Here is a 27,657-nt window from a genome sequence, read left to right on the forward strand (position 1 = left end):
TCCTCTAACCTCCTTGACTTTTCCCTAGGGGACACTGTCACCCACTGCCAAAAACCTTGGACTGGTGATGGACAACAGACTGTCCCTCTCCCAGAACATCGCGGCAGTGAGTCGAATGTGCAGGTTCTTCCTGTACAACATCCGGAGAATCCGTCCCTTCCTCACCACCTATGCAACCCAGCTCCTGGTTCAAGCGATGGTCCTGTCCCGCCTGGTCTACTGCAACTCGCTGCTAGCTGGTCTCACAGCATCCGCCATCAGACCCCTGCAGCTCATCCAGAATGCTGCAGCTCGTCTGGTCTACAACCTCCCCAGACATTCCCATGTCACCCCCCTGCTCACTGACCTCCACTGGCTGCCTGTTATGGCTTGCATAAAATGTAAGACTTTGGTGCTTGCATACCAGGCAGCTAAGGGGTCAGCACGAGAATACATCCAGAGGATCATCAGACCCTACACACCAGCCAAACCTGTCCGTTCTGCCACCTCTGGACGCTTGGCACCTCCCCCTCTTCGTGTCTGTACTTCCCGTTCGCGTCTGCTGTCTGTCCTGGCCCCTCGCTGGTGGAATGACCTTCCCGTGGCGGTCAGAACAGCAGAGAATCTGACTACCTTCAAGCGCAGACTAAAGACTCATCTCTTCAGGCTGCACCTCTCCCCACCCCTCCCTAGCCTCTAGTTTAGCTCAATGTACCTAGTTAGGCTAATGCGATCTCGTTAGTTTTGTATTTGACAAGTTTGTTTTGTTTGATTCTGATTAGGCAAATGTGATTTCAGTGCTAGTTTTGTACTTGGCAGGATTGTTTTGTTTATTTGCTGAACAGGTTACCCTACAGGGTTGGAGTCCTGATCTATGTGGTCACTTCTGGCACTACGATCTTTACTTCACTCTAGTGTGTTTTTCTGCACCTCTGCACTTCGAACTGTTGCACTTGTTGTACGTCGCTCTGGATAAGAGCGTCTGCTAAATGCCTGTAATGTAATGTAATAATGAAACACACACTCACACACACAAAAAACCCTAATTTGCACTATTTACTACAGTGAAGTTTCAAAAAAAAAAAAAAGAGTTTCAATATTGATTCATAATACACTGCCATAGTCTATTCTATTTCCTTGGAGCACAAGTTATTTATAGTATCTGTGTCTGTCAATATTATAAAATGTCCACTGCAACCAAAATTCAGTTTTCTATTCCACTGTTGCATTTAGAATTGTACTGAGAATTCAGAATAATATCTATCAGAATCTAGCTGGTATTTATTATTGCTATATACTCAAGGCATTTGGATTTGAGATCAAAAGATGAACATGAGACAAAAGTACAGACACAGCTTTTATTTCATGGTATTTTGTATATACGGAAACTGCTGTTTTTGTGCTGGGTCCCTATATTTTCAGCTGTGCAGAAGATAAGTTAAGGTTTGAACTTATATACACTCTATGGCTCAGAACTGTGGCATATTTTTTACAGTCTATGCAACGGGCATATAGAGCGTACACAAGAAGAGGAGAGTAGGAGGGGCCACGCGGTGAAGCCTGGGAAGTAACGGGAACCAGCCTCTACTGCGCATGCTTGAGGGCAAAAGTCAATGCAACGTAGAAAACCAAGGTGATTTAACCATAGACACATGTACATATGTCAATGGATTTAACAACCAAAGAATACCTCAACGGTACACTTTTTTGATCGTGAATGTCATTATGTGCAGCAGTTTGTGAAACAATTGTTGTTTTGGTCCAGAGGTCTTGGGAAAATATTTATTAAAATGTGGATATTTTATTGCCCTCAACATGCGCAGTACAGACGTACTTCCAAGACTTCACAAGCTTTGGTTCGCTGAAGGCGTGCTTTTCCTGTCTAGTTAAAATTGCATGCCGACAGCCCGTGTTTTCTCCAGCACTTCGCTAGTTTGGCGATGGTCTCGTAAGAAACTGCACTAGAACGGAAAAACAAAGCAGACGCCACGTGACGTCTTTACTACGGTACCCACCGAGAGCATATAGGACCATATAATCAAATACCGAGTTCAGGTAAAGGTGACTCGTCAAATTAACTTTTTGTTTGCTAACAAACTAGCTTGTTGAGGTGATCGCAAGATAGGAGAATGATTATTGCTTCAACTGTAACATTAAACATGAATCGCATAGCCGTGCCATGTGTGAAGTTCATGTCGCTATTGGTATTCTCGTGCCTTGCCGGCATGATACGCGACTGAGCTATTTGTAAATCTGATTTATTAGGTAACGTTTTTTCGCAAACATGTCATACTGAAAACATCACAGCCTTTATTCCTAATTGAATTGGTAGCATGCGCATGTTGTCCCTGCTTTAATTGTGATGAGGTTTCCCATCAGGAGGGGTATCTAGCTACCTCTCCATAGACTCCCAAAATCATCATGGGGGGCCGAAATGGTAGGAGGGAGCGGAGGAAGAAGAGACGGGACAGAAGTCAGAACGTCGATCAAACAGGTAAAGCAGGCTGACGAACAAGCCGTGATTTGCACCCACCGCTGTTCTGCTCACGAGAAGAGTACAAGCAACGTTTTCTTGTTCGCTCATTGTTTGATTTGCTTGATTGGAAGAAACATATTGGATCAATTACAGTGTGCTTAGCTGTAGTTTAAACCTCTAGATCACATGACTGTATGATTACTAGAACAGCTAATCCTTATTCCATAGCTTTGTATAGATTTTCCAGTTGTAGGCTAATGCAGTTCTGTGATCTTGTGGATTAAACCTGATGTTTAAACTCTAGCTACGCACACTGAAATTGACCCATGAGGTCGGCATTGTTAATGTATTTTGAAAACATTACTGTTGATAGACATACATGATTGCATGTATTTTTCCAGTGAACCTGTGCCATGACTCTCAGTATGTGGAACTAAGGAAGTGGCTCAACAAACGAGGCTTTAACTCCAAATCCCTGATCCCAGCGCATTTCTCGAGTATGTTTCCTCCCTTCTCCATTCAGTTCAATTCAGTACAGTTTTATCTGTGTAGTGCTTTTTTTCCCAAGGGCATTATCACCAAGCAGCTTCACAGCAATCCAGGCCTGAACCCAACAAGAGCACATGCAGGGCAACAGTGGTAGCTGTAGAAGGAAGGAGCCTTGAGCAGAACCAGACTCTGAGAGGGAAGCCCATCTGCCTCTGGCTGGTGCCGGTTAATTGGAAAAAGGCTGATTACATAACACATGTATAATAAACATGAAAATGTTAGTGCATAAATGTCAATGACAATTTGTAAATGAAGCTGGGCAAGGATAAGATTATTAATGGTGAGAGACATACTGGAAGGCCAGCAGGTGGTACTGTCAGGCAGAGGACATGCATGATGCTGGAGCTGAACCAACTGCTTGAATGAGGACGGCATACTGGCGGTCTTTAATTATGTGTCAGCGAAGCATTGTGCTGCAAACATTCACTTCTGTCACATTTCATTCTCTAATTGTCCCCCTAGACACTGGGAGAGGACTCATGACGACAAAGGCTATACCGGTAAACAAACTGCATCCCCAAGAATAACATTTGTGCACTTATTTCATTAAAGGGCCTTGCCTTTGTAGTAGCAGCCATGGATGTCATACGTATCATTGAAGTGCATTGCTTAGAGAACTGGGCTTGTAACCTGAAGGTTGCAGGTTTAATTTCCAGGCAGGGCCCAGCCATTGTACCTTGTGTAAGGTGCTTAAGTTGAATTGCTTCACATCCTGCTGCATAAATGAATGACCTAAAAAATAAAAATAAAAAAGGCAATATTGTGTAAGTGTTAGTAGTTCCTTTAACTGGGGGGCTGAGGTAATTTGTTCAGTGGGATAATCACTCTTGCAGTGGTGAGACTTGCAGTAGTCCTGCTCTATGACGCTGTTTTCCTGTCTTATCCAGGTGGGTGGTCTGGTTGTGTCCCTGCCGGAGAGCTGTCTGATGACCTCACAGACTGTCCTTAGCAGCTACCTGGGCAAATACATCAAGAGGTTAGCTTCCTGGAAAAAGGGAATGCCATGTGGTGTGTTAAAGGAATAGGACTTGTGGGCTGATGGTTGCTGTTTTATGAGATCCTGTGTGGTGCAATGCTGCTGAAGCCTTTACACGGAGGAAAATGTCACACCCAATGCGTAGCAGCTTGAGCCATTCCAGGATTTTTTTGGCAGCAAGTGCACTTGATTGAACCATTGGAATCCTCCCATCAACAGGCAGCTTTCTATTACACTTTAGTGCCTTTAGTGTTTATTGTAAGCTCTGGATAAGAGTGTCCTCTAAATGTTTAAATAAAAAAAAATGTATACAATTAAATTCACGTTACGTAAAATCTGAAAAAGCTCAAACTCCTATGAGAGTGTTATTGTAGACCAGTATTATTAAGACCAACCATTCCTTCTGTTCTCTCAACATAAAGTAATTTCAGGAGGCTTCCCTTCAGTAACAGGAGCTTGCAGTGCAATATTATAGTATATGAATGTGGATGACAAGGCATGCCAAAGAATAGCACATGAATTGACACAGTATTATCCTTTGTCATGGCTCTTCTTGAATATGCTGTGCTGCCTCAAATTGGAATATTTTGGCTTTAATGGTAAAGATTTTCAATGTCAGCAACACTGAGGATTTGGTTGGTCTGAAGAATGTGTTGCATTATTTCCATCTCTACCTTGAGCAGCCTGTTTTGCGTCAGTGAATATATCCAGCTGTTTAATTTGGCCAATCTGACATGCATAAAATACAAACTCTAAACTGGTTTAAGTGTGTCTGCAAAGCAAGTAAAACCAGTTAATTCTGTGTCTTTTGAAGTTTTCATTTGTGTTTTGTGCTGCCATAATCTTTCAGGTGGAAGCCCTCAGTGTCTCCTGTGTTAGCCCTCTGCGTCTTCCTCATTTCTGAGAGACATTTGGGGGCGGGGTCACAGTGGAAGCCTTACATTGATGTCCTTCCCAAAACCTACACATGTCCTGTCTATTTTTCTGATGATGTCATCAGCCTGTTGCCGGGAGACCTACATAATAAGGCTTTGGATCAGAGGGGCAGGGTCTTGGAGCTCTTCTCCTCCTCTCTGCCATTTTTTCGTTCACTGCAGCCTCTTTTCAAACGGCCCGTGGATGAAATTTTCACCCACGATGCTTTGCGGTGGGCATGGTGCAGTGTGAACACGCGCACCGTGTACATGGAGCGCCCGCAGACCCAGTACCTCTCACGGGAGCAGGATGTGTACGGCCTGACGCCATACCTCGACCTGCTGAACCACTGTGCCTTAGTGCAGGTGAGGACGGCATGACCGCACGTGAATGCATCACCCAGAACATGCATTTGTCAACCAACACACATGTATGACAGAATGCACACAAAATCACCCATCACTGGCAAGGAGCCATGTGTGAGATCCTGAGTAGAACATCACTGCAGCACACACACATACCAGCCCCTCTCAGACAGAAAAAACTGTAGCTCTGGACATCTGGGCTTTTAATTTTGGGTCCAGCTGAGTCTGCAGTAATATTAATAATAAGTTTCTTGTAACTGTTACTTATTACTGTGTAGGTGTGTGCATGTGCCTGTGTTGTAAGTGTATTTGTTCCACCAGATACAGGCTGGTGCGTTGAAACCAAACATGTTCCTCCAGGTAGATGCTGGGTTCAGCCAGGAGACGCGGTGCTACGAGATCCGCAGCAGACAGGGCTGCAGGAAGTTCCAGCAGGCCTTCATCTGCTACGGTCCCCATGACAACCAGAAGCTCCTGCTGGAGTACGGCTTTGTTGCCCTGGGAAACCCTCACAGCGTGGTCTATGTGGATCCAAGTGAGCAGTGGAGTATCTTTATTAATAAAAAAAGCATTGCATTTTTCAGTAAACCCACATGAAGTGAAGGAATGTGATGGCCCAGGGAGAGGCTGGAGGAAACTCCAGTGTCAGCAAAGCTCTTCACTGGCAATTTAAATACAAATGTACAGGAGAAGACAGAATCAGAACTTCTAATTATAATCGTCTCAGCTTAGAAGTTAAATGAGGTAACAGATGTATGGCGCTTTAGTAAAGTGCGTGATCGGTTATTTGTAAAGTGAATACACAATGCATAGGTGTGTGCGTTTGTGAGTTTTCTTGTTGTCTGCTGCTAAGTGATGCTTCTGTCTCTCCTTTGATTGTGCGTGTGAAGGAATGTTTTACAACACTTTGGCATCAAGGTCTGCCGGGCACAGAGATAGTTATTTAGAGTGACAAATCATTTATATAAATTTAAGCACACACCACATGCATATCACCAAATTGCACATGACCAATATGTACATTACACACAAACTTGCATGCAATGAGATGCTTAAGACAGACACTTGTGATTGGTGGATAGATATTTAAAACACAATGATTAGGTAAAATTAGTATACAAGAGGAGATACAACTTGGTAATTCAGTGAAAGGGAAAATCACATCTCTACAGAAGCACCCATGTTGCATGTAGTGCTATAATTACAAAGTTTGGCACCAGCAGCTCCAGTCGTGTTTCACTGATGTGCAGGAAACCATGAATATAGTAACCCTGACAGTATGATTCCCATTCATATGTGGCATTACAGAAATGGCAGTAATGATACGTTTATTGCTAAGTGTTATTGTTTTAATGCTGTGGAATGTCTTGAATGTCTAAAGTTCTGGAAAATTAGCTGTTTGCATCATCTAAGTTTCAGCTCTTCCTGTTCAGGTGACCTACAGCTCTGTCTCTCTGGAGCAGTGCAGCAGTTTGCCCAGAAGCTGCTGTTCTTGAAGCAGTATGACTTCTTAGCGTAAGTCATTGACATGTTTTCCCCATCCTGCCTGTGTTCCATATTATTTTAGATGAAACTTGCTCAATCAGCTATTTATCCGCCTCTCTCTCTGTGACAGAAACCTGACTTTTGGGCTTGATGGAGCCTCCTGGAGGTTGATGACTGTGCTCAGATTGCTGTCCCTCAAACCAGACCAATAGTAAGATCAGCAGACCTAATGCAAATACTTTGCTGGTGCACAATGAGGCGCTGTCATCTAAGCTGTCTGAAACCCTCACTTCCCTGGGTGATGCTAAAGCCAATTGCCGGTCACCTGCCTTGGGCTGCTGGTGAAAGTCGGCAATGGCAAGGATCAAATTCAGTACCAGACCATGGGGCCTGTCCTATACTCAAACAAATTTTTTCCTCCCATTGTAGAATGCCTAGTTGTATTCCCCAATCATGCTAATTGCTGCAGCCTTCGTTAATAATTTAGGAAGGTTCAAAAACATCTACTCTTCCAGAACACATGATGTCAGGCTGCTGCTTCTTTTCCACACTGCTGTGCACAAGTGGAGCGTACAAAGAGTTGGAGGCAGAAACTTCATGTTAGACGCTTCACTATAGCAAACAAACTGTTTGTGCCCGATTGACAAACGAGTTGCTTGTGAGCAATAATTCACAATCAGTATGGCTGAGCTCTCTCTCTCCTGGATGGATGCCTCCAAATATACATTGTCAGTATCATATTTCTTCAAGGGATCTTTTAAAAAAAAAAAAAAAAAACCTGGTTTTATGTTTAATGTGTGTGTGCGCACGTGTACGTGCATCTCATTTCAGCTCATGTTGGAAAGGTGTCCTATTGGGGGCAGCAGTGAGTCAGGACAGAGAGGAATGGAGTGTTCACTTGGCCAGGATGTTGTGTCAGTACCTTGGGGATGAAAACACTAAAGCGCTGCAGAGGGTGAGTGTATGATGTGTAGATAGTCTGTAGTGTTGAGAAGAACTGCCAAGGGAAGGAAAATGACAATATAGTAATTACAGGTAGATGTTGTTTTATAGGACCCTTCTGTTGTACCCTTGAACAGAGTTTATTTAACCTTACATACCTTGTTACAGTACCCGTCTCTATCCTGGTTCGTGCGTGTATATACAAATTTACAGACTTTAAATATTAAAGACTACTTTGTAGTTAAACTATCATTTTCCTTTAGTAGTTGTATCTATTGGACACATAAGATGATGGTTGTTTAAATGCCAATTGTTGATTGTAAAATGTATAAATATAGGGTTTGAAATCCCTCCAGAATTTGTGGTGAGATGTCTCTGTGTTTGTATTTTGTGTTCAGTTGTCTGTCCTGAAGCAAGAAGCAGGGGCTGCTGTGAGGGAACAGCTAGCTGTGGTGGAATGTCTCAGACTTGAGGCCCAGGGCATTCTGGGAAATTCACAACAAGTCCTGAAGAATCTCCAGGAGGAAGCCCCGCCAAGTGATGTTTCTCTACCCACATAAGGAATGTGTGTAACAAGGCCGGCTGAAGGAGGAATCCACCCTCATGATCATGGTCTATATGTCAAAAGGGTCTCCCAGCCATAGTGGGGTGCCCAGGTGATCTTCCGGGTCAATGGACCATAGCTTTCCAATGTCCAAGTAAAGCAGAGATGATGGTCTGGACTAGAAGTGGAGGACCATGTGAGACGGGCCCTGTCTGAGGGAAAAGTGGGCCCTGATGCTGCCTGAGGACTTTTTGCCTGAGGGGAAATTTAGCATTGCAGTTCAGTCAGGGTCTTCAGTACTTATTGTGCTGGCCCTTCGGTTTCCAGGAATGTGCCTTCCCTGTGAAAGGGGCTGTTGTCAGATCATTGCACAGAGGAATACAATGAACATTTTTTTTAAATTGTGTGTAAGTTCCTGCTTATGTCCTGTATGTGGCACTATGGGAACATGTTGTGGCACTCATCTTTTTCTCAGACAGCAGGTGGAAAAACAATAAGCAGTCTTGCGTTTTAAAGTACACACTTGATTACCTGCTTGTGGACTGGGGTAGTACTGCCGAGCACAATTGTTGAGCGTGTGCACCAAACATGTGGGCGTGTCTCCGAGTTTTACAGATTTAGCAATTCCTCCGTGCAAATTTTTTTCAACTCCGCTAAAGCAGATGGAGAGCGTTGGTGGACAGCAATTGTCAGGTCATACTACAATTTCTCAGATGGATTTGTCCATGGATTTGGCTGGGCCATTCCAGAATACTGGCATTTCTCATTGTAAACTCCAGGTGTGATTTAATGTTGGCCTTTTCAGAAGTGGCTTCTATTTAGCCACTCCCCCACTGGACAGATCTTTGAAGGGCTGAAGAGATTATTGATCTCTGGGCAGTTTCTCATTTCAGCCAATTCTTTCCCATTTTATTACAATGGAAATAATAATGCTCATAGGAAGGTTCAAAGCTTTGCCAATTATTTTTATAACTTTCTCCAGCTTTAAACTTCCTAATGTCGTCTCACAGTTCCATTGGCAGTTACTTGAGCTTCAAGTAGCATGTGTGATCTGATATGCTCTTTCAATTGAGACCTCACAAAGTTGGTGATATTCATTCTGAAATCATGCAGTTGTGACCAACACAGGTGAATCTGAAGTCAACAAAGGTGGATCTTGTATTCCATTTTCACATTAAATACATAAACTGGCCCAATTTAGGTGAATAGTACTGAAGTCATTTTCAGGTTTTTATTTTCAATAAAATGTATTTATTAAATCATATTGTAGAGGTTTACATGCGAGTAGAAAAAAAACCCCACTGAAATATTTTAATTTGACTTTGCAATTCAGCAAATGAGAAATAATCAATGGGGAGTGTAACTTTATAAAGGCACTGTCTATGGGTACTGTACTGGGTATGTTTACTTAACTTCTCAGGGAATAACACCATGTCTGGTAATAATTTTGGTAAAGTATGCTGGGAAAGCAAAATACTTGTTGGCTAATAAGATTTGTGTAACCTGCATCGGGCATCTGAGAAAGCTCTTTTTGGTGGTGGGAGGAACATGCATTAATGTGTGCTACTTTTGCAGTTGTCTTTCTTACCAATTACACAAGCATGTGGGGAATTTGTATGAATTTCTGTTTCTTGCATACTTTATAGTCATGCAATAGTTCTTGGTGCAGCAGCCATAACACTTCTAAGCCTTCAAGGTTGTATTAAACTATACATTCAAGAGCACAGCACAGGAAACTGGTCTGAGTGAATATCCAATCCACTGCCTGAAAGCGACCTAAATATGGTTCAGGTGGTGCTGCGGTCATGTGGGTGAGTCAGCAGGAAGTATGGGAGATGGACTTTCTTGTGGGGTGGTAGTTGAGCAGAAATGTGGCAGAGAGGAAGGGGGGGGGTGGCACAGCTGTGGTCCATAGCACTTCCTGCCCCTCCCCCCAGTACGGCCAGGCCCAGGTGATTGCAACCCACCTTCCTCCATGCAAATCCCTCTTATCTTCACGCACACACCACTCTGGAGATGATGAGCTGGATTGCGGGGGTGTAACAGAAGGAGAGAGGGGGTGCATGTCCATGCGAACCATCTTCACTTAGATGTTACAGCTGAGACCTGTCCTAGGGCTACAGCTAAAATAGCTTTTCAGTTAAAGCAGGGTTCTATAGTGCTCCCATTTTTGAAGCATTTGCTCCTGAAAACTGATGTGTGCCAACTTGAAAAATAATTAAGGAACAACTTTACTCATTGGGATGCTGTAGTATGCTAAAGTGTTTAAACATGGTAGCACATTTGCTCCTTGGAAAAAAATGTTAGCATAGAGCCCAGCAAAGCTGGAACAGTAATGAGCTGACTTCCATATTGAAAATTATACATTACACATATCTGAATGTTGTTTGCTGATATAATCCTGTATTTAAGCAGGTTACTTTATTCTGAGTCACCCACAATTCAGGGACATGGCAGTCCAGTTAAAAGACCAGGGTTACTGCAAGAAGAATTAATGGCATTGACCCAAGACGTGATAATGTTTTTGATTGGCCCAAGCAGTTAAAATGTTTGCATAAGTTTCTGATGACCTGCTGGCTTTACAAAGGCTTGTATAGATCTAAAGCAAGAAAATACATTTCTACGTAACTGCAAAGTAGTTTGTACAGTGACATTATGTCACCATTATGACTTGGGCTTACTACCTAAAGGCCTACCTGATAAAGTGCTTAACATTATTTTTGGTTAGAACTATTTTCCAATGGCTCATATAGCCAGCCTCAAGCCAAAATTGGCATAGTTTCCTTCATTACTCCATGTACAGACATTCTTCAGTTATGTGCATGGAAGGAAACAGGTAACTGCATAAAAGAGAACACCACAAAATGTCAACAAATTGACTAGATGCAGAGGTGGCGCAGAAGCATCGGAGGTGGTTCTTGTTATTACTCGACACTTTACTGATCAACTAAAGCAGCAATTACACAATTAGCTCACCTCACTGGATTTGGGTCTGAACGGGTGGCTGAATTTAAGGTCAAAACAAAAACCAGAGATCCTGTGGTTCTTCAGAACCAGGGTTGGGGACTCCTGCTTCATTACAAGCACAGAGCAAGAGAAGCTAAATGAAGCCTGAGGAGTTTCTCTTGCCTCCACCACTGGAGCAGATGTGCACAACTCAGTGTTTCAAACCCCTGGGGTCAGCACATGAGAAATGACATCATGGCCTAACTGTCTCTTAACCATCAGCTGTGTGCACATCCCCATCCTTCCCTGTGATTCCTGGCCCCACCCAAGTTCAGCCCACTTCAATTAAAAAAGGAAACGTATAAAACATTTCAGAGTATTTATATACAACAATATACCGTCTAACACTTTGACTTGTAGCATTGTCTTAATACCAGGAACAGGTGAAAGCTGTAAAGTGTGAATGGTTCATACACAAAAAAACAACACAAAATGATGGCTAGAAATGTAGCTACATGGACAGACAAGATGACGACTTGGTGCATGTGATCTGGTTCACTGCCGGGCTACTGTGGAATGCTGGAAAGGCTGGTCCTCCTCAAAGCTGAATCACCACCTTCTTTCTGACTTTCTTCTGCTGCACCATCTCCATGGAAACGGTGGCTTTGTGAAAAGGCACAGGGTCCTCAAGCTGTGGTCTGTATAGAATGGCAAACATTGGGTTTATAGCTTTTTTCATGACCTCGATTACTATTCTCCATGCCCTGCTCTATCTTGTCTTTTTATTTTGCCTTTGTGTTTAAACTCATTTTCCTTTTGTTTATTCATTTTATCTGTAAAGTTGTGTTCTAGACATTATCATCATCAGCAGACACACACAGGGTGGCAGCATGCTGTACCTCAGAGTTCCACTGGAGAGCTTCTCAACCACATCTTTCATTATGTCTGAGGGGTGGGTGTTAAGATTGAAACACTGCACCGGATATTCATATCGATCAAGAGTTCCACACTAAGCCAGAAAAAGTACTTCCACTGCAAACAAACATTCCAGTTTGGTATGAGTCGATAATATCAACAATCAAGGTAATTAAAATGAGCTATTATTATCTATGATTATTTTCAGGAAAAAAAGAAAATGCAGAGAGGCCTATAGTCAGGGTTGCTGGCATGTGTTAAACTGGAAGTGTACTTGAAACGAACGTCAGCTAGTTTGTACAAACTAAATGACACGTTTGTGGAGAAATCAAAACTCTGCATTGACTTCAGCCATCACAGTGTGCAGATCCCTGCTGGCTAAACTTGCCGAGACGTTTGCACACCAACATCAGTTTGGAGATTACCTGCAATTGCTCTAAAACAGGGCTGCCCAACCCTGTTCCTGGAAAACTAAAATCCTGTATGTTTTCTTTTCAACCCTAATTTGGCACTCCTGATTCTACCAATTAGCCGTTCAATGAGATGTCTAGCTATTGAATGAGGTGTGCTTTGTTAGGGTTGGAGTGAAAACCAACAGCATGGTAGATCTACAGAAACAGGGTTGAGCAGCCCAGGTCTAAAATGGGTGGGTGTGTCCAGTCTCCTTGTCCTATTGCGTGGACAAATATCTTCTCTTTCTTCTTTTCTTTTTTCCAGCGCTAAATAAACTGAAGTGACTTTGAAGTCATCAACATCCATCTGTCCATGTTTCTGCTCCTTTACCGCAGCCATTGTTGTGTTCTGTTTGCTTTTGCCATGTTCTGCAGCAAACACTGTCCTTTCTGTGTTTCCTGTGGTTATCACAACAGTAGAACCTGAATCTGCGTCAGCCACTGGTGCAGAGTTTCACCAAACAAACAGTTCAAAGCCGCAAAGAACATACACTTTTTCCGATTGTGCTGCTGTTCGGCTGTGAATGTTTTAGAACTGAAACAGGACTTCAAGTAAAGTCCAGTTGCAGAGCACTACAGGTCTTGTGAGAGACTGAAACAAATGCCCTTTTTCTGTGGCCAATGATATACTTTAGCTTGTTGAAATGTTTACCCCACCACCAAACTACCGGAGTACCAGACATGCCCAGGAAACATCCAGCTGCTTGCTAGATTCTAGCGAGAGAGTGTAGTAAAATGAAGCAAACTAATCACAGTGCATTAGAAGGAATGTTCTAAACATTAGAGAAAGTTCTTCCTGGCTTCTATGGATGATTTCCTGTCATTGTGAGCTGGCTGCTCATTAATCAGAAAGCCACTTTTGAAGTTGTAAGGAGAGAGGCAGCACTGGGGAGGAAGTAGCTAGGAGAGGAAAGGCCCTGATTTGGGAGTTACAATCTTGATGGGGGAGTGGCCAGGAGAGATGGAGCCCTGGTGGGGGAGTGGCCTGGGATAGGGGTAAAGGATACGGAGGTATCTCCCTTGACAGGCTCGGGATGCACCCCACACCTCTTCATTTAGGAAGGACAGGGAGGCTCCTTTCAGAAAGAGACTGCGGCTGTCTGGGGGATCCAGCTGGGGGAGGAGCAGCCACCACATAGTCAGAGTCAGACCTGACAGCAGTACACACAAAGGTGCTCTCAAATAAAGCGATATTTACCTTTAAACCGAATAAAATCCGAATCTACAGACCACCCTATAGGCTTTCTTTGTATAATCTAAAACCCCTCCAACAGTGCACATTTGATCAAAGCGCTGCAGCCAGTCCCACACCGTCTGCACATCTCTGTGCCAGTCCCCTGACTCCACCCCACCTGCAGGTTTTCCTCTGAGGTGATCCAGTGACCTCCGACCCCCAGCAGTGTGACGATGTCATGCTTGTGTGGGAGCAGGCGTCGGTGGTCGGGCTCTTCGTCGTAAAGCCTCACTACAAGAACAGAGAAGAACAGGTTCAACGCTCTGTGCTAGGACTACCAGTCAGAAAAAATATTCCAAAAACTGGTGTGAAGAGACCTCTAGAGCCTCTTTACTCCAGAAAAATCTGCCTGGACCTTGTCTATGATCACATAGCATCTCATTCTTTTAAATGTAGGCCTAAATCTTAACTGCCATATTTTGTAATGTGTATTTTACAACTCAAAACACTAAGTTGACTACTACCTCACATATCACACTGAATACCACTGGTACCCTGTCAGTGAGTAGATAGTGGTAGCTAATTCAGGGCTAACGCAAGGATTGCTGGCTTTTGCCTCTCCCACCTTGAGAGGACAAAATCAATTGCGTCCCAGTACTGCACTAACCTGACTACGTTACAGGCAGTTAACAGACACTTTTATCCAGAGGGACTTAGCATAGCTTTTTTTTGTTGCACATTTTTTATTTTTACATAGTATTCATTTATGTAGCTGGATATACAGTGAGCTCCATAATGTTTGGGAAGAAGACATTTTTTCTTGATTTGCCTCTGTACTCCACAATTTTAGATTTGTAATAAAACAATTCACGTGAGGTTAAATTGTACATTCTCAGCTTATATTAAAGGGTATTTTTATACATTTTGGTTTCACCATGTAGAAATGACAATACGTTTTATGTATCCACATGTGAACTGTTTGATTAGTGATCTAAAATTCTGGAGTACAGAGCCAAATCAAGAAAAAATATGTCTGTCCAAATCATTATGGATCTCACTGTATACTGAAGCAATTACGTTTCAGTACCTTGCTCAAGGGTACAACAGTGGTCCTACTTGGAAATCAAACCTGCAACCGTTAGGTTACAAATCCAGCCAGCAGTACTTATAATGGAAAATGAGCATGTCTGTGCCATCGAGCTCAGATTGATCAACCACTTCATGTCTACCTGCCAGGGATCTGTGGCATGTATTCGTAAATGATGACAGTATGAAAATTGGCATGTCTTGTCCTGCCTACACACAAGGGGAAACCCTCACCTCCAGAATCAACCACGATGTCCACACCCAGTCCACCCGTCTCCTCCAGACATGACTCCACCAGGTCCACCTTTCCGTCTGATAGGCAGATTACCCGCGCTGAGGAGGGGGGCAGAAAATACCCACTTTTAGAGTCCACTTTGATAGAGTATCCAATCACACTCGCTAACACATCACACTGTTCAGAGTAACCAATCTCACTCTCTAACTTAACCCAGGGCTCACAGTATCCAATCGCACTCACTAACTCATCACACTGCTCAGAGCATCCAATCACACTGCTCAGAGTATCCAATCACACTCACTAACTCAACTCACTGCTCAGGGTATCCAATCACACAAACTCACTCAATGAATGATCACCTTTCTGCTTTATTCCTTAATTCTCACAGGTTTCAAATTGCCTGTGTGCATGCGTCAGTCCCACCACAGTCACATATGCCTTATGTGACTGTAGTGATACTGAGGGACTGCTCACTGTTTGTGGCCCTGGCTGATAAGAGACAAGGTACAGGGTCTCCTACTGGTACTCATCTGCAACCCAAAGTCATACTGTACTGCCATGAAAAGATGCCAAGCAACAATATCATAAAAATGAATGCTAATTCTTTGCACTGTGTGAAACGGTACTTAATCATAAACACACCTGTGCTGACACATGCTCCCACAGAACCCAAGGTTTAAGGTTTAAGGTCTGCTAAGTGATTACCATGTACTGTCATGTATACAGTTGGGTAACTACTTAATGTATAGATTAACACCATAGACTGTAGAAAAATATGGACAAGGTCCCTGTGACGTCACCCATTGACTCTCCGTGGGCTTGGTGCATTTTCAAGTCCAGGAAGTGCAGTCTGTGGGCTCCGCCATGTTGTACAAATTGGAGCCAGAGACTGTGGGAAATGAAGTCCGGTCGTCCACTAAGCGTGAGATACAGAGGCTCAGGGGTGATGCAAACTGCCCCTGATTCATCCACAAATTATTAGCCTTGTCCAAATAACACAATAACTTAACAAACTGGGTGACATTAGACAAAGAAAAAACATCTAATGCGACTACATTTTCTTGTGGAAAAAATTTACTCCATAACTTGACCGTATTGTTACCATTGACTTGCACTATACTGAAACAGCTATACTGGAGCTAGCTGAACTGGCGCTAGTAAGCAACGTTCTCAACAAGACAAGGAAGTGAGCTTTAAAGATGCAGCCCAGTTTTGGCCACTTGGTTAACACTTTTCCAAAGGTTACAGACTGCGACCAACCTGGGAATCAATCCCACTTATTTCTGTTTACAAGCCACGTTCCTTAGCAACAGCACCCCCACACTTCCCAGTATAACAGTTTTTCTCCATTTAGATCAAGAGCAAACATTCACGATCTGAAAAGAATACATTTTTTTCAGTCTCTGGACGAAGAGCAGGATGGTCCTGCTGGAACCTCAACAAAGCCTCCCAGAGTAAGCCTGTCCTTCCACCGCCAAGGGACAGACTCGCCCTTCTGTCCCAATGTCAGGCAAGACTTTTTAAAACCTTTACCTATCGGTCTGAGGTTGATTAAAATAGAAACATTATCCATCTAATCAATTAGGCAGCACCCCAAACGGGCCCCCTGGCAAAGCCTTGGCTTTCACAATGTCAGCGCCAAGTCAGTCAGTCCCAGACCAAGCACCTGATGAGTTAGTTGCAGGGAATATTTCCCCCTTGGAGATGTGCATTACATGGGTGGCTGACGCTCCACAACAAAGACACCCAGACACACGCACTTACCCACCACAGACTCCTGGACACCTTCAGCGGGGGCCAGAAGAACAGAAAGAGCAGAGAGAGCAGAGTCAGTAAGAAAAGCAGTGAGGCAGAGACAGGACAAGCCCTCATACCTGCCAATCGATGGTGGAGGCAGGGCTACCCAGCACCTGAACTTCCAATTAAATTATAACGGGGGACATCCCAAAGGATTTTGGGTTTATAGTTGGGATTCCACAGAGGATATTGTTTTTATCCTTATTGACATATACTGTATGTACAGTGTCTCTCCCTCTTCCTCTCTCTCTTACACACACACAAACTTAACTCAGTGCTCAAAAGGAAAGCATTAAAAATAAAGGCAGTCATTAAATATGTATAAGAAGCAGGTAGTGGAACAGCAGACAGAATGCACAGGGAGAGATAAAGCGCTTGAAATGAGCAGAAAAGAGCTGTAACTCACCGTGATTTGCACAGAAGATCCTCATTATGGGAGAAGGAGACATGCTAGCCCCACTCTATATATGCAGGGCGCTTTCACACCCGGTCACAGTCTAAGGCTGTCTCCCAGGCCATGCTCAACCCAGAGCCCCACCGATGCCCCCCCGGCCCTGCTCTTACCCACGTGCGGGCGGAGCTGCTCCAGGAACAGCTGGTCCTCGTGGGAAAGGGCACAGGCCAGCACCTTCACCCCATGATAGTGAGCCAACTGGATGGCGAGCACTCCAAAAGGCTGGACACATATACACACAGGTACGCACACACGCGTGCACACACACAAACACACACAAAAAGAGAGAGGAAAGCGATCTTCAGGTATTACAGCAGACATGCCTTCTCTCCTCTAGGCTCAACATTCTCCATGTATGTTCTATTCCCATAGATGTGAACTTGTGAACATGCATCAATACAGCCTAGCTCCACAATGACAGGTCCTGCACATTTACCCAGCACAACCATTTAGGTGCTAACCAAGAGCAACATGTCAGTGAGGTGTGCTGGGGGAACTGGCACTGGTGTGTGTGTGTGTGCATGTGTGCATGTGCGTATGGAGTACATGTGTGCGGAATGTGTGAGACGGTGGGTTTGTGTAGATTATACTGGGGCAGCGGGACAGTAGTGTTTGTGTGTGTGTGTGTGTGTATCTGTGCACGTGTGTGCGTAAGGAGTACATGTGTGTTGAGTGTGTAAGAGGGGGAGTTTGTGTAATTATACTGGAGCAGTGGGACAGTAGTGTTTGTGTGTGTGTGTGTGTGTGTGTGTGTGTGTGGTATGTGGAGTGTTAAGAGGGATTGTGTAATTATACTGGAGCAGTGGGACAGTAGTGTTTGTGTGTGTGTGTGTGTGTGTATACAGTATGTGTGTGTGGGACAGTGAAACCGAGCGGACTCGTACACTGGCTCCATCCAGCAGAAGCAAGGTGTGCCCGGCAGCCATGCGGGCGAGGGTGTGTAGTGCTGTGTACGCGCGGACTCCATCCTGTATCGAACCCGCTGCCTCCACCCAGCTCACTTTCTCTGGCTTCCGCACTGTGGAGCAGACACAAAATCATATGAACACATATGCATTTTCAATAACTTCACAGTGCTAAACCGTCTTGGATTGCAACTCAAATAACATACCCAGGTAATGCTCATCAATCAGGATGACGTCACACAGACCAGACACCTCTGCAGCAAGGGGGAGTACTCCTGTGGATCACAGAGGGGGCCGGGTTAACAGAGCAGTGATAGATCCACGAGTCAGGAGCATGACCACACCTCCAAGTGTCAGAGCCTAAGGTTTCCACAGCAACAGAAAAGATGATAAATGGAAACCTTCATATCATCCCTCTGTTTTGTCTGCACATAAGCACAGCCACCGAGTGCTCTTACCCACTACTTCGTCATCAGGCTGAAAAAATGTCACCTTGGGCCCAACTGGGGGAAAAGAAAAAGAAAAACAAGTGAGAGCCTTAATCATTAACAACTGCGGTTTCATTCACTGACGAACCCGACTTGTTTGCATTGAGCGGGTCAAGGATGCAGCAGTCTGTTACTGGGTCAGAGGCAGCTGGTTTTACAACCGCACAGGGCAGTAAACACTGATAGCAGGTCACGCAGAAGACAAGCGCAAACCTCCTTGAATTACAATTATACAGCGATACACACTGCCGAACACTGTGCTTCATTGGCCTCATGCTGCATTTCACACTATTTCACGCGGTCCAATGCTGCATTTCATGCATTCAAACTACATTTCACAGTCCAACACTGCATTTCACACTGCCCAACACTGTGTTGCAAACTACCCAAAATTGGCTTGCACTCGCATTGCATTTCACAGCGCGTTTTACTGTCCAATGCTACGGCTTCAGATGATCTGTGGTCACGTGACCACTCAAGGAAGGTCTACGGTGATAAAAGCTGTATGATCATAAAACACATACCTTAACAGTAGCATGTGTGCACACCATGTGCACAGCTGCTGTGTTAAAGAAAGGAGTGCTGAACACAGTATGAGCACTGGCTGCACACAGCAGCAAAATCCCAGTGACACAAGGGGATTTCTATCACACAAGGGTGTGACAGCCTCCACCACCCCCATGCGTACTTTACCTTGCAGCACGATGCCAGCAATCTCCCTCGCCACAGGAACCAGGTCTTTCTGGAGCTGCAGGTCTTCCAGGAGCTGGAGACACAGAACAGAAACAGGGTCGATCTAATGCCTCAGGATGCTTTGTTAACGCATCAAAAATATTTTAGACGTTCTATTCCTCTACCCGTCCAATAAAAATACAAAACTGAAACAGGCATCCTTATCTCTTTATGGCCAAACACTGAAGATACAGAGCATGAAAAGACCAGAAGACCAAACATACTACATGATAGTCAAGGGAAGTACTGCGGGTGACTGAACGAGAACATGAAAGCAGAAAGCAGGAGGAGGATTTAGGGCCGAATACAGTTTAAAGGGCCCGATAAGAGGCTGTTTAAACTGAGTTGTATGAAAGTCGGAGGCTGGCTGACCAGAGCAGATAATTCCACCACATGGCTCCTTACACTTATCGCTGACATCAATAAGGGCAGCACCCTACTGATCCAACTACCTGCACCACAGAATGTACCGCCACAATCGCACCTGTCACAAAATGTATCCGCACAATCTTACTGGCATCACAGAACGTACCAGCACAGTCCCACCTATGCCACACCATGCACCTCCACAACGCTACATGTGTCACAGAATGTACAGGCACGACCCTAGAGAAACTTCTCGACCTCTTTGTGGTTTTTAATGACTCCTGGACCTCTATGTGGTTATAGTCTCTTAGTATTATGCACCTATTCTGACTGATGGTACAACCTGCACGTGGAATATCGAACAATTTTTCTCCAGAATACACCACACTTATTCGCAACAGGATGGACAGAACAACATAGCAAATTCACCTTGACGTCCAATGGACTCAGGGCACAGGCCTTCACTTGAACTTTGACCTGGTAGTTTCCTAGTGTGCCTGGGAGGTCCTGTGGTATGGAAGAAATAAAGAAGGCATGGTTTTTATTTGTTGAGTCCAATGGGGATGTTTGAGCAATGGCTGATAACTTCACTTTGAAGCATGAGTACCACTATACAGTATATACAGTAAGACCATTGACTGAATCATTCCATGTTAAATTAGAATAAAATTGATGTGACCCTCATAAATACAGCAAAGAACAGTGATGATTGGTAAAACTACATAAAAATTGTTCTATGAATGCTGATGATTTTTGTACATACCCATGCTATTTACATTTCAATCACTTAGCAGATATTCATATCCAGAGGAACAAGCAAAACTGCTGAAACTTAACACATTTGTGTTAAGTCTCAGCAATATAAAATAGTGGTATCACCAAGGCACAGACAGCACATTTATAATAAATAGCTGTAATATCAACCTAACAAAATCATTTGTATTCTAACAAAAGTAAATACGACAGATAACCCAGCTGCTCTATACCTATACCTATAACATTATCCCAAAAAGAAAACTAATCTAAAAAAGAAAGGATAGCTAAAGGGGGTCAGGGGAGCCATGGTGTTATCTGAAGCAGTGGGTTGTCAGCCTGCTTCAGAAGATGGGCAGGATTTTTGCTGTCCTGACCGCTCATTCCACCTCAGGCCAGAACAGATAGGAGACAGGACCTGGAAGCTAGGTACGGAGAGAGGGAGGAAGCAGGTGCCCAGGACGAGGAGGTCTAGTTGGTGTGCAGGGTCTGATGACCTTTTGAAGATAAAATTGAACTGTCCCTTTAGCTGCCCAATACTAAAGTGTTGAATTTGATGTGACCTGATATTGGTAGCCAGCAGACGAAGAGGAGTGACATGGCTGAGCCTGGCTGTAGATCAGACGGGCAACAGTGTTCTAGACGAGCTGCAGAGTTCTGATGGTGGAGGCAGTTGTAGTACTCCAGACAGGAGATGACCAGTACCTGGTCTAAGAGTTGAGCTGAGTAGGCAAGGAGAGATGGACTCTGGATGTTGTACAGGACAACACCGTTCTGCATGCCTGACACACTGTGGAGATGTTCTTGAAGAAGGACAGTTTGTTCACCGGTATCACTCCAAGATACCTAGCAGATGCCTATATAATTGCCACTTTAAGTTTTGATCCGCTTCTGCAAAATCACAGTACCGTAGCCTCATTATTTGTTACGGAATTTAAGTCGTGTCTGAGACTGGCCATCCACACGTGCTTATAAATTTATTCATTTTGTACAATATTTAAATAAGAGTAATTTACTGTAGGAAAGATGCAAGACATAAAACATCAACCTACTGTAGGTTTGGCCAGGCACAGCACTCACCGTTTCTTGGATGAAAAATCTGACATCTGAGCTTCCACTCGATTTACAGTACAACCCCTTCATATTGCGAGCAGACCCTGGATGTTCTTTCTTGCGGAGGACAGTCAGTTGCTCTGGAGGAAGGAGAATGGAAACACAACTTTACGACCCGGTTGAACTGCCACAGGAAACTGCCACATTACTAGTCTGTTATTCTGCCCTACCTAGCATGCGGCACGTTTACATTTTAACTTCCATTTTCTGACATTTTACGTTTTTGAAAATTGAATGGCTACATCGCCTTCCTTCTGAGAGGATAGCAAAAATGTTATCCGCTGATTTGCGTGTCAGCAGATGTCCGTACAACGACAACTCAATCACCGTGCATGCCACTTTTGTTCTCTAATTTAATGTAACTGGCTCGGTTCTTTTTGTTTTCAGTCAACAAGGCGGGCAGAGGGATGGTCATCTGGATCGTCGTATCGCGAATGTAGCTTAATTTAACAGAGTTAAGCTAAGTTACCTGGCAATATAACTAAAATAACATTTTGAAGCAAGCTACTTGGCTACTTCAAAATGCTATCGATGGTGAAGCAACGTATGTGGCTATGGAATTTTGCCAAGCAGTGTTGAAATGCTAGTCCAAAAATGCTTGTCATGACATCAATAATAAGAGACAACCCTACCCAAAACCGACACTCCTGTTGTTACAATGAAACGTCCCGCTTTCGCTGCCTGCCGCAGATCTTATTTACAACCGTAAACAGCGTACCGGTACGCATTACTTCATTGGACAAACTTAACTGCGGAAAAAATCAACCACGAGTTTTCTGCTTAAACTCGATTGGTCATTGTTTGCTGTCAATTTATTTACGCGTTTTATTTTATTTGTCTTTGAGCCTATCACTTAGTCCAGATGGTTGTCATTAGGAAGCAAGAACCAGTTAGTGAATTTCTCAAAGATGACGTAAATAAAGACTGCCCTTCCCCCGGCAACAACCGATCCAGGTTCACCTAACCTAACCCGCATTCAAAACTCAAATGCAATGAGAGAGTAAAAAACCTGATCCAGAATCAGTTCATTGGATAAACTGCAAACCGGAGACTCCACTTGGAATGTCTTCTGTCGAATTATCAGTGATTCTATTCGTTAAAGGCTTTTGACGACAACAATGATTCATGTATCCGCAATTCTATTGGTTTATAATGTTGTCCATTTGAAATAACGACCCCAGGAGGGTGTGGTTACGTATGTGGAAGGTTGCGTATTGTGGTTGCGTAGCAGTACGGCGGCTCCACGGGCGGAAAAAAAGCCGAGCTCGTATCCGAGAAAATCCTGGCATCGGCTATAGGAATTTACAGTTTTTAAGATATTTTATTCTTATTTAGCAAGGTAGCCGTTTATAATGGAGCGCCAGCTATGAGGTAAGAAGTGTAGTTTTTCCACACGAACTTGGTATTTATATCCCCCCCAATATTTCGCGAGGGGAAATACATAGGATGGGTCTGTCTTGGGAAACATTTGCTGAACGTTAGCTAGTTGGAGTAGGACTAACGTCGGCAGGCTAGCCAGCTACCTAACGCTGGGGTCACCCTGGAAGAAAATCACTGCCGCTGTTTTCCGATCGGTACAATGAGATGCTAGCGCACACATTTATGAGAAATGTCATTTAAATAACGTTAGCCGAGTAGCTGTGTTAGGTTTTTTAAGCCGCATTTTATTTCCAAATGAATCTGGAAAAAGTTGTATGGCAGATTCCTTGCTTGCTAGCTAGCTAAACTAACGTTAATGAATATAGCCTAATCGACAGTGTTTTGATAGCTAACGTAGCTAGCTGCATCAATTTATGCCCCACGAAGATAATGTGCCGCAGTTGGACTATCTTACAACGTCTGAATGGCAAGCATGACAAGCTCAATTTTCTGCCCGTTCATGCAATATACCGTTAGCCAGCTTGCTAATTAGGTACGATATGGTGTGAGGAGTGATGCTGAATTCATTGCTCTCGAAGACTGGACAGTGAGTGTGCAATTTTGTGTCTGTCTATAGACCGCTCACAATAAGTATATTGCTGCAACATTTTAACACTCTCTTGATTGTGTCACAAGTTAGACAGGTTGCTTTTGTAATAGCCAGCTAGCTAAATGGTTTCAAAGAGGGGGTATTGAATTTTCTGTAGTTGGCTTCACACGAATGGTGTGGATGTCTCGATTGTAACTCACCTTGTATGCTAAATAATGTGAGCTAAACACGTTTACATCATTGGTAGGGCATTGCACTGCAGCTGTATGCAGTACATTGTGAATAAGCAAACTGGCTTGCTGTGTCTGTAGCTCAAGTCACTCAATTACCAAGTGATATGTCATTCTGCAACATCTTGCACTTAACATGCTCGCTGACGTTATAATACAGTTGTACTTTGTCTAAGTAGTGACCACCTGAGTGGTCAACTTTTTCAAAATAACCTTAGATAATAGTTTTTTGTAATCGAATTACAACGTGCTCCACACATTGCTGTTCAGTGACAAAAGGTGATGATCAAGTGAGCTTTTGGTTACTTGTCGGCCTCTGGCTCAAAAACGGAAATGGGACAGCATGGACAAAAGTGCACTTTAACCAAGATTTTATCTTGCCCTGACGCATTGCAAAACTGTCAAGTTTTGAACAGTTTGTTTGCACTACTGTTGCTATGGTCCTACGCCTTGGTCCATAAAGATGATTTAGGTTTCAGGTTTTTTATGTCGCGGTGTTCACTACTGCTTAAATGCAATTTTAGATAATGTGTACTGTGGAGTTTCTCTGCAGTGATATCAACTGTCGTGCTTGTGTTGAATTTACTCTTGATGTTTTGCCTCAGAAAACGGGTGTTTTTGGTTCAGTTGTACGGGCTGGGGCATGTAGACGTGCAGAGGTGAGGCTTATTCATCTCACTCTCTCTTAATGTCAGTGTAGAGCAGTGGTTAAGGGAGGTGGGTTTGTAGCTGGGAGGGGTTACGGGTTTTAACTGGCTATTGTTACACTGGTGTTACACCCTTCAGCACATTACTTCATATGAGTTGCAATAGTGAGCAAATATTCATATTTGAATATAAACAACCCCATGTGAAACACTACAAGGGGTGCATTTACATCATTTTTAGGGTAGTACTAATAATATAGTCTATCCTTAATCCAGTCTCCTGCAACTTTAGAGTATTCATTATATTAGTGTTTTGAGAGGATTGCAGTAAAATGTTTTTTTTCCCACATTTTATTAGTCTGTGGAATATGCTTGCCCATATGACTGTAAATAAGAAAACACTGAGGGGATTGTATTTTCCTGTTTTCTTTGAGATCCAAGTATTTAATTGATGTTTTCGTGTACCTCCATTTGGCTTTTTGCTGAGGGAGAGGGAAAAAAAAAGTCAGCAGTGATGGGGTTAAACTGAGATTAACCCTCTTAGGGATTCCTTCATCTTTCATGATTACAGGTGTTTCCTTTTGCTTGTTTTTCAGCAGTGAGTCCAAAGGTAGGAGAGCATATGGTCTGTGGGCCATGTTGCGCTGTCTATGCTGTCTTGACACTTGTCCTTGGGTCATAAATTTCTTTCTTAAACGTATTTGCATCGGGGCGCGATTGTTTTAATTAATGGTTATATCCTTCGTTTGGCCTAATTTCAGGGCCTCTCCCATCTCTTGCCTGTGATAAGTACCTCTGTTAGCCAGTGCAGCTCTGTGTGGGTGTGGCTGTGGCTGTCACTTGTGTTGGTCTAAGAGTTTGAGCATTACAGCTGAAGAATTTTGCCCATCACAAACTTTGTGATTCCATTAGAGCTCACTGATGTTACCATGACCAGTGGTTATCAACAATGGTCCTGGAGGGCCTCAGGCTGGATCTCCTGGTTTTCTTGGTTACTCTGCACTTAATTTACCAATTAAAGCAGCTGAATACACAATAAACTCAGCTCATCTGGTTTCTTGGATCGGAATTGGTTACTGATTTTAAGATGAAAGCGAAAGCCTGCAGACGCTGCGGCCTGCTAGTATCCGGGTTGAGAACCCCTGCTTCGGAGCTTTCAGGACACGCCCTAGTGTTAAGGTGCATGCTGTTCCCCTCCTGTTTGGGTGCCAGGGGCCAGCAGGGAGCCGAGTTGACATTGGTTGTCTGACCGTGTGTGCCTTACCCATGTTAAAGCGATGCCATGCTAGTTTGATATTCATGTATTTTCGTGTTGAGTGGGAGGATTTATTTTCTCTCCTATTATGTTGAAATTTTATGGCGCCTTTTATGTTTGGCTTCAAATTGACCCCAGCAGTTTAACCAATGCAAAATTATTGTGGTAGCAAAAACTGACACTGTGTACTCACTTAATGTCTCCCAAATGATTAGTTTGTTATCCCTAAATATTAACAGTCGATGAGAAACTGCTCATTTTAGAGCTTGAGGTAAGTGAATGTGAATGGGGTAGTTCCATCAGAATCGCCCACAAAAATCAGAGATAAAAAATATAAGATTGTATATATTTTTTTACATTTTATATAGCTACAGAGCCTGGGACTGAAATGACCCCACCCAACACCTTTGTACACAAAGTTGGTAAAGGACTTTATGTTTACTGCATGTGTACTATTTAGCTAATCTGATCATATTGTGTATCAGGATGAAAAAAGGTTCACTGGTGTTTCAGAATTCAGCACTGAATAGGGTCAAATTGACCCCAAACGAGGGTTAAATATTGTCTTCAGTTTCTTATTTACCAGGGCGTCCTTTTCCTGTTTTTATTTCCTCTCTTTTTGAACTTTGTTTCTGACCTTCGCAAAGATCGTCATGGTATAGTTTGTGTGTTTTTTGGTTTTGGTGTTGCTGGAGGGTGAAAAGATGATATTGGTGTATTCTGTGCAAATCCCTGACAAGTTCCCACTCCAGTGCAGAGATTGTGGTACGGTACCACACTCCAGTGCAGAGATTGTGGTTGAGTACCACACTCCAGTGCAGAGATTGAGGTAGGGTACCACACTCCAGTGCAGAGATTGAGGTAGGGTACCACACTCCAGTGCAGAGATTGAGGTAGGGTACCACACTCCAGTGCAGATATTGAGGTCGGGTACCATACTCTAGTACAGAGATTGAGGTAGGGTACCACACTCCAGTGCAGAGATTGGGGTCAGGTACCACACTCCAGTGCAGAGATTTTGGTCGGGTACCACACTCCAGTGCAGAGATTGTGGTTGGGTACCACACTCCAGTGCAGAGATTGTGGTTGGGTACCGCGCTCTAGTGCTGAGCTTGAGGTAGGGTACCACACTCCAGTGCAGAGATTGAGGTAGGGTACCACACTCCAGTGCAGAGATTGGGGTCAGGTACCACACTCCAGTGCAGAGATTGTGGTTGGGTACCGCGCTCTAGTGCTGAGCTTGAGGTAGGGTAATACATTCCAGTGCAGTTTCAGATGGGGTAGCACACTCCAGTGCTTCACTGCATTGATTCCTGCCTGGTTGGAACTGACTGCTCTGTGAGGTTTTTTTTGTCTGTCATTGTGCTGGGTATGTTTTTTTTCCGGGAAGGTTGTTGCCAAGGTCCTCTAGCCGATCAGCAGTCTCTCATTTCCCTCATTTTTCCAGGGACTGGCTCTGTCACGCAGGAAAGAATCCTGCAGGATTTCAGTTTCTCCGCTGCGGGTCTGAAGGGACGGCAGCAGTGATCCCACAGGGCAGCGGTCTGGCTCTGCCCATCAATCAGGGCCGACACCTGCAGAGAAAGGCAGAAAGGAGAGGCCGGAGAGGGGGGGAGGGTGACCACAGCTTTCAGACGTGCCCTTCTGACGTCACCACGCCCTGCAAACCTGTCAGCGTTTGGCAGAAAGGGTGAACTGAGGCCACTTTGGGGACGAGCCTCGTCAAGAGGGGGGCGTCGATTCCTAGTACTTTTAGATTAGCCTCTCCTCCCTACAGGGATTTTCCTCTGTGCGTGCGAGTGACAGTGTTCAGGCAGGGTTTGGCTCCTGCCGCGTTGAAGGGGACCTGCGCCAGAGCGATTGGCTTCGGGCACAGCTGCGGCGCAGCGGCCCTCTCAGGACATGA

General features: G+C 44.0%; 3 protein-coding genes across 10 annotated transcripts in view; 2 read left to right on the forward strand and 1 right to left on the reverse strand.

Annotated features, from left to right (window-relative positions):
* The first annotated feature begins 1,540 nt into the window (after positions 1 to 1,540).
* On the forward strand, positions 1,541 to 9,852 carry setd4 (SET domain containing 4). Its single transcript, XM_064327676.1, has 11 exons — positions 1,541 to 2,034; positions 2,359 to 2,473; positions 2,857 to 2,952; positions 3,467 to 3,504; positions 3,892 to 3,980; positions 4,831 to 5,260; positions 5,621 to 5,795; positions 6,694 to 6,775; positions 6,876 to 6,956; positions 7,577 to 7,700; positions 8,086 to 9,852. The coding sequence occupies exons 2-11, from the start codon at positions 2,401 to 2,403 to the stop codon at positions 8,245 to 8,247; spliced, it is 1,350 nt and encodes a 449-aa protein (XP_064183746.1). The 5' UTR covers positions 1,541 to 2,034; positions 2,359 to 2,400; the 3' UTR covers positions 8,248 to 9,852.
* A 1,689-nt stretch (positions 9,853 to 11,541) lies between these two features.
* On the reverse strand, positions 11,542 to 22,448 carry cryzl1 (crystallin, zeta (quinone reductase)-like 1). 4 transcript variants are annotated; one of them, XM_064327681.1, is made up of 14 exons: positions 22,290 to 22,448; positions 21,618 to 21,730; positions 20,214 to 20,291; positions 19,380 to 19,452; positions 18,657 to 18,701; positions 18,405 to 18,473; positions 18,178 to 18,311; positions 17,404 to 17,515; positions 16,807 to 16,827; positions 15,039 to 15,137; positions 13,897 to 14,009; positions 13,552 to 13,657; positions 12,077 to 12,122; positions 11,542 to 11,875 (listed from the first exon to the last, which is right to left on the reverse strand). In XM_064327681.1, exons 2-14 carry the CDS (start codon positions 21,678 to 21,680, stop codon positions 11,776 to 11,778), a joined length of 1,059 nt encoding a protein of 352 aa, XP_064183751.1. In that variant the 5' UTR covers positions 21,681 to 21,730; positions 22,290 to 22,448; the 3' UTR covers positions 11,542 to 11,775. The 4 variants fall into 4 exon arrangements, with proteins under 4 accessions (XP_064183751.1, XP_064183750.1, XP_064183747.1 ...); XM_064327680.1 differs by having other exon boundaries at positions 22,283 to 22,448; XM_064327677.1 differs by lacking the exon at positions 22,290 to 22,448 and adding an exon at positions 21,821 to 21,842.
* A 399-nt stretch (positions 22,449 to 22,847) lies between these two features.
* Positions 22,848 to 27,657, forward strand: part of itsn1 (intersectin 1 (SH3 domain protein)) — a 65,724-nt gene continuing 60,914 nt past the window's right edge. The window contains exon 1 of one of the 5 annotated variants that reach the window (XM_064327670.1): positions 22,848 to 23,021. The gene's annotated coding sequence lies outside the window, so the exon portion shown is untranslated. Of the gene's footprint in view, positions 23,022 to 23,089; positions 23,617 to 27,657 lie in introns of those variants that run through there. The other 4 variants (XM_064327673.1, XM_064327674.1, XM_064327675.1 and 1 more) reach the window with 4 other exon arrangements.

Source organism: Anguilla rostrata, chromosome 3 (assembly GCF_018555375.3).
Source record: "Anguilla rostrata isolate EN2019 chromosome 3, ASM1855537v3, whole genome shotgun sequence".
NCBI lineage: Eukaryota > Metazoa > Chordata > Actinopteri > Anguilliformes > Anguillidae > Anguilla > Anguilla rostrata.

Bases quoted from the DNA above. Each gene is read 5' to 3' on its own strand.
- cryzl1 (XM_064327677.1), bottom strand. The intron at 18,702-19,379 runs GTAAAGTACGCA...CTTTTCCCCCAG, and splicing joins TGCTGGCATCGTGCTGCAAG to TTGGGCCCAAGGTGACATTT. The intron at 16,828-17,403 runs GTAAGAGCAGGG...CCCCCGCTGAAG, and splicing joins GCAGCTCCGCCCGCACGTGG to GTGTCCAGGAGTCTGTGGTG.
- setd4 (XM_064327676.1), top strand. From the start codon at position 2,401: ATGGGGGGCCGAAATGGTAGGAGGGAGCGGAGGAAGAAGAGACGGGAC. The intron at 3,505-3,891 runs GTAAACAAACTG...TGTCTTATCCAG, and splicing joins TGACGACAAAGGCTATACCG to GTGGGTGGTCTGGTTGTGTC. The intron at 6,957-7,576 runs GTAAGATCAGCA...ATCTCATTTCAG, and splicing joins TCCCTCAAACCAGACCAATA to CTCATGTTGGAAAGGTGTCC.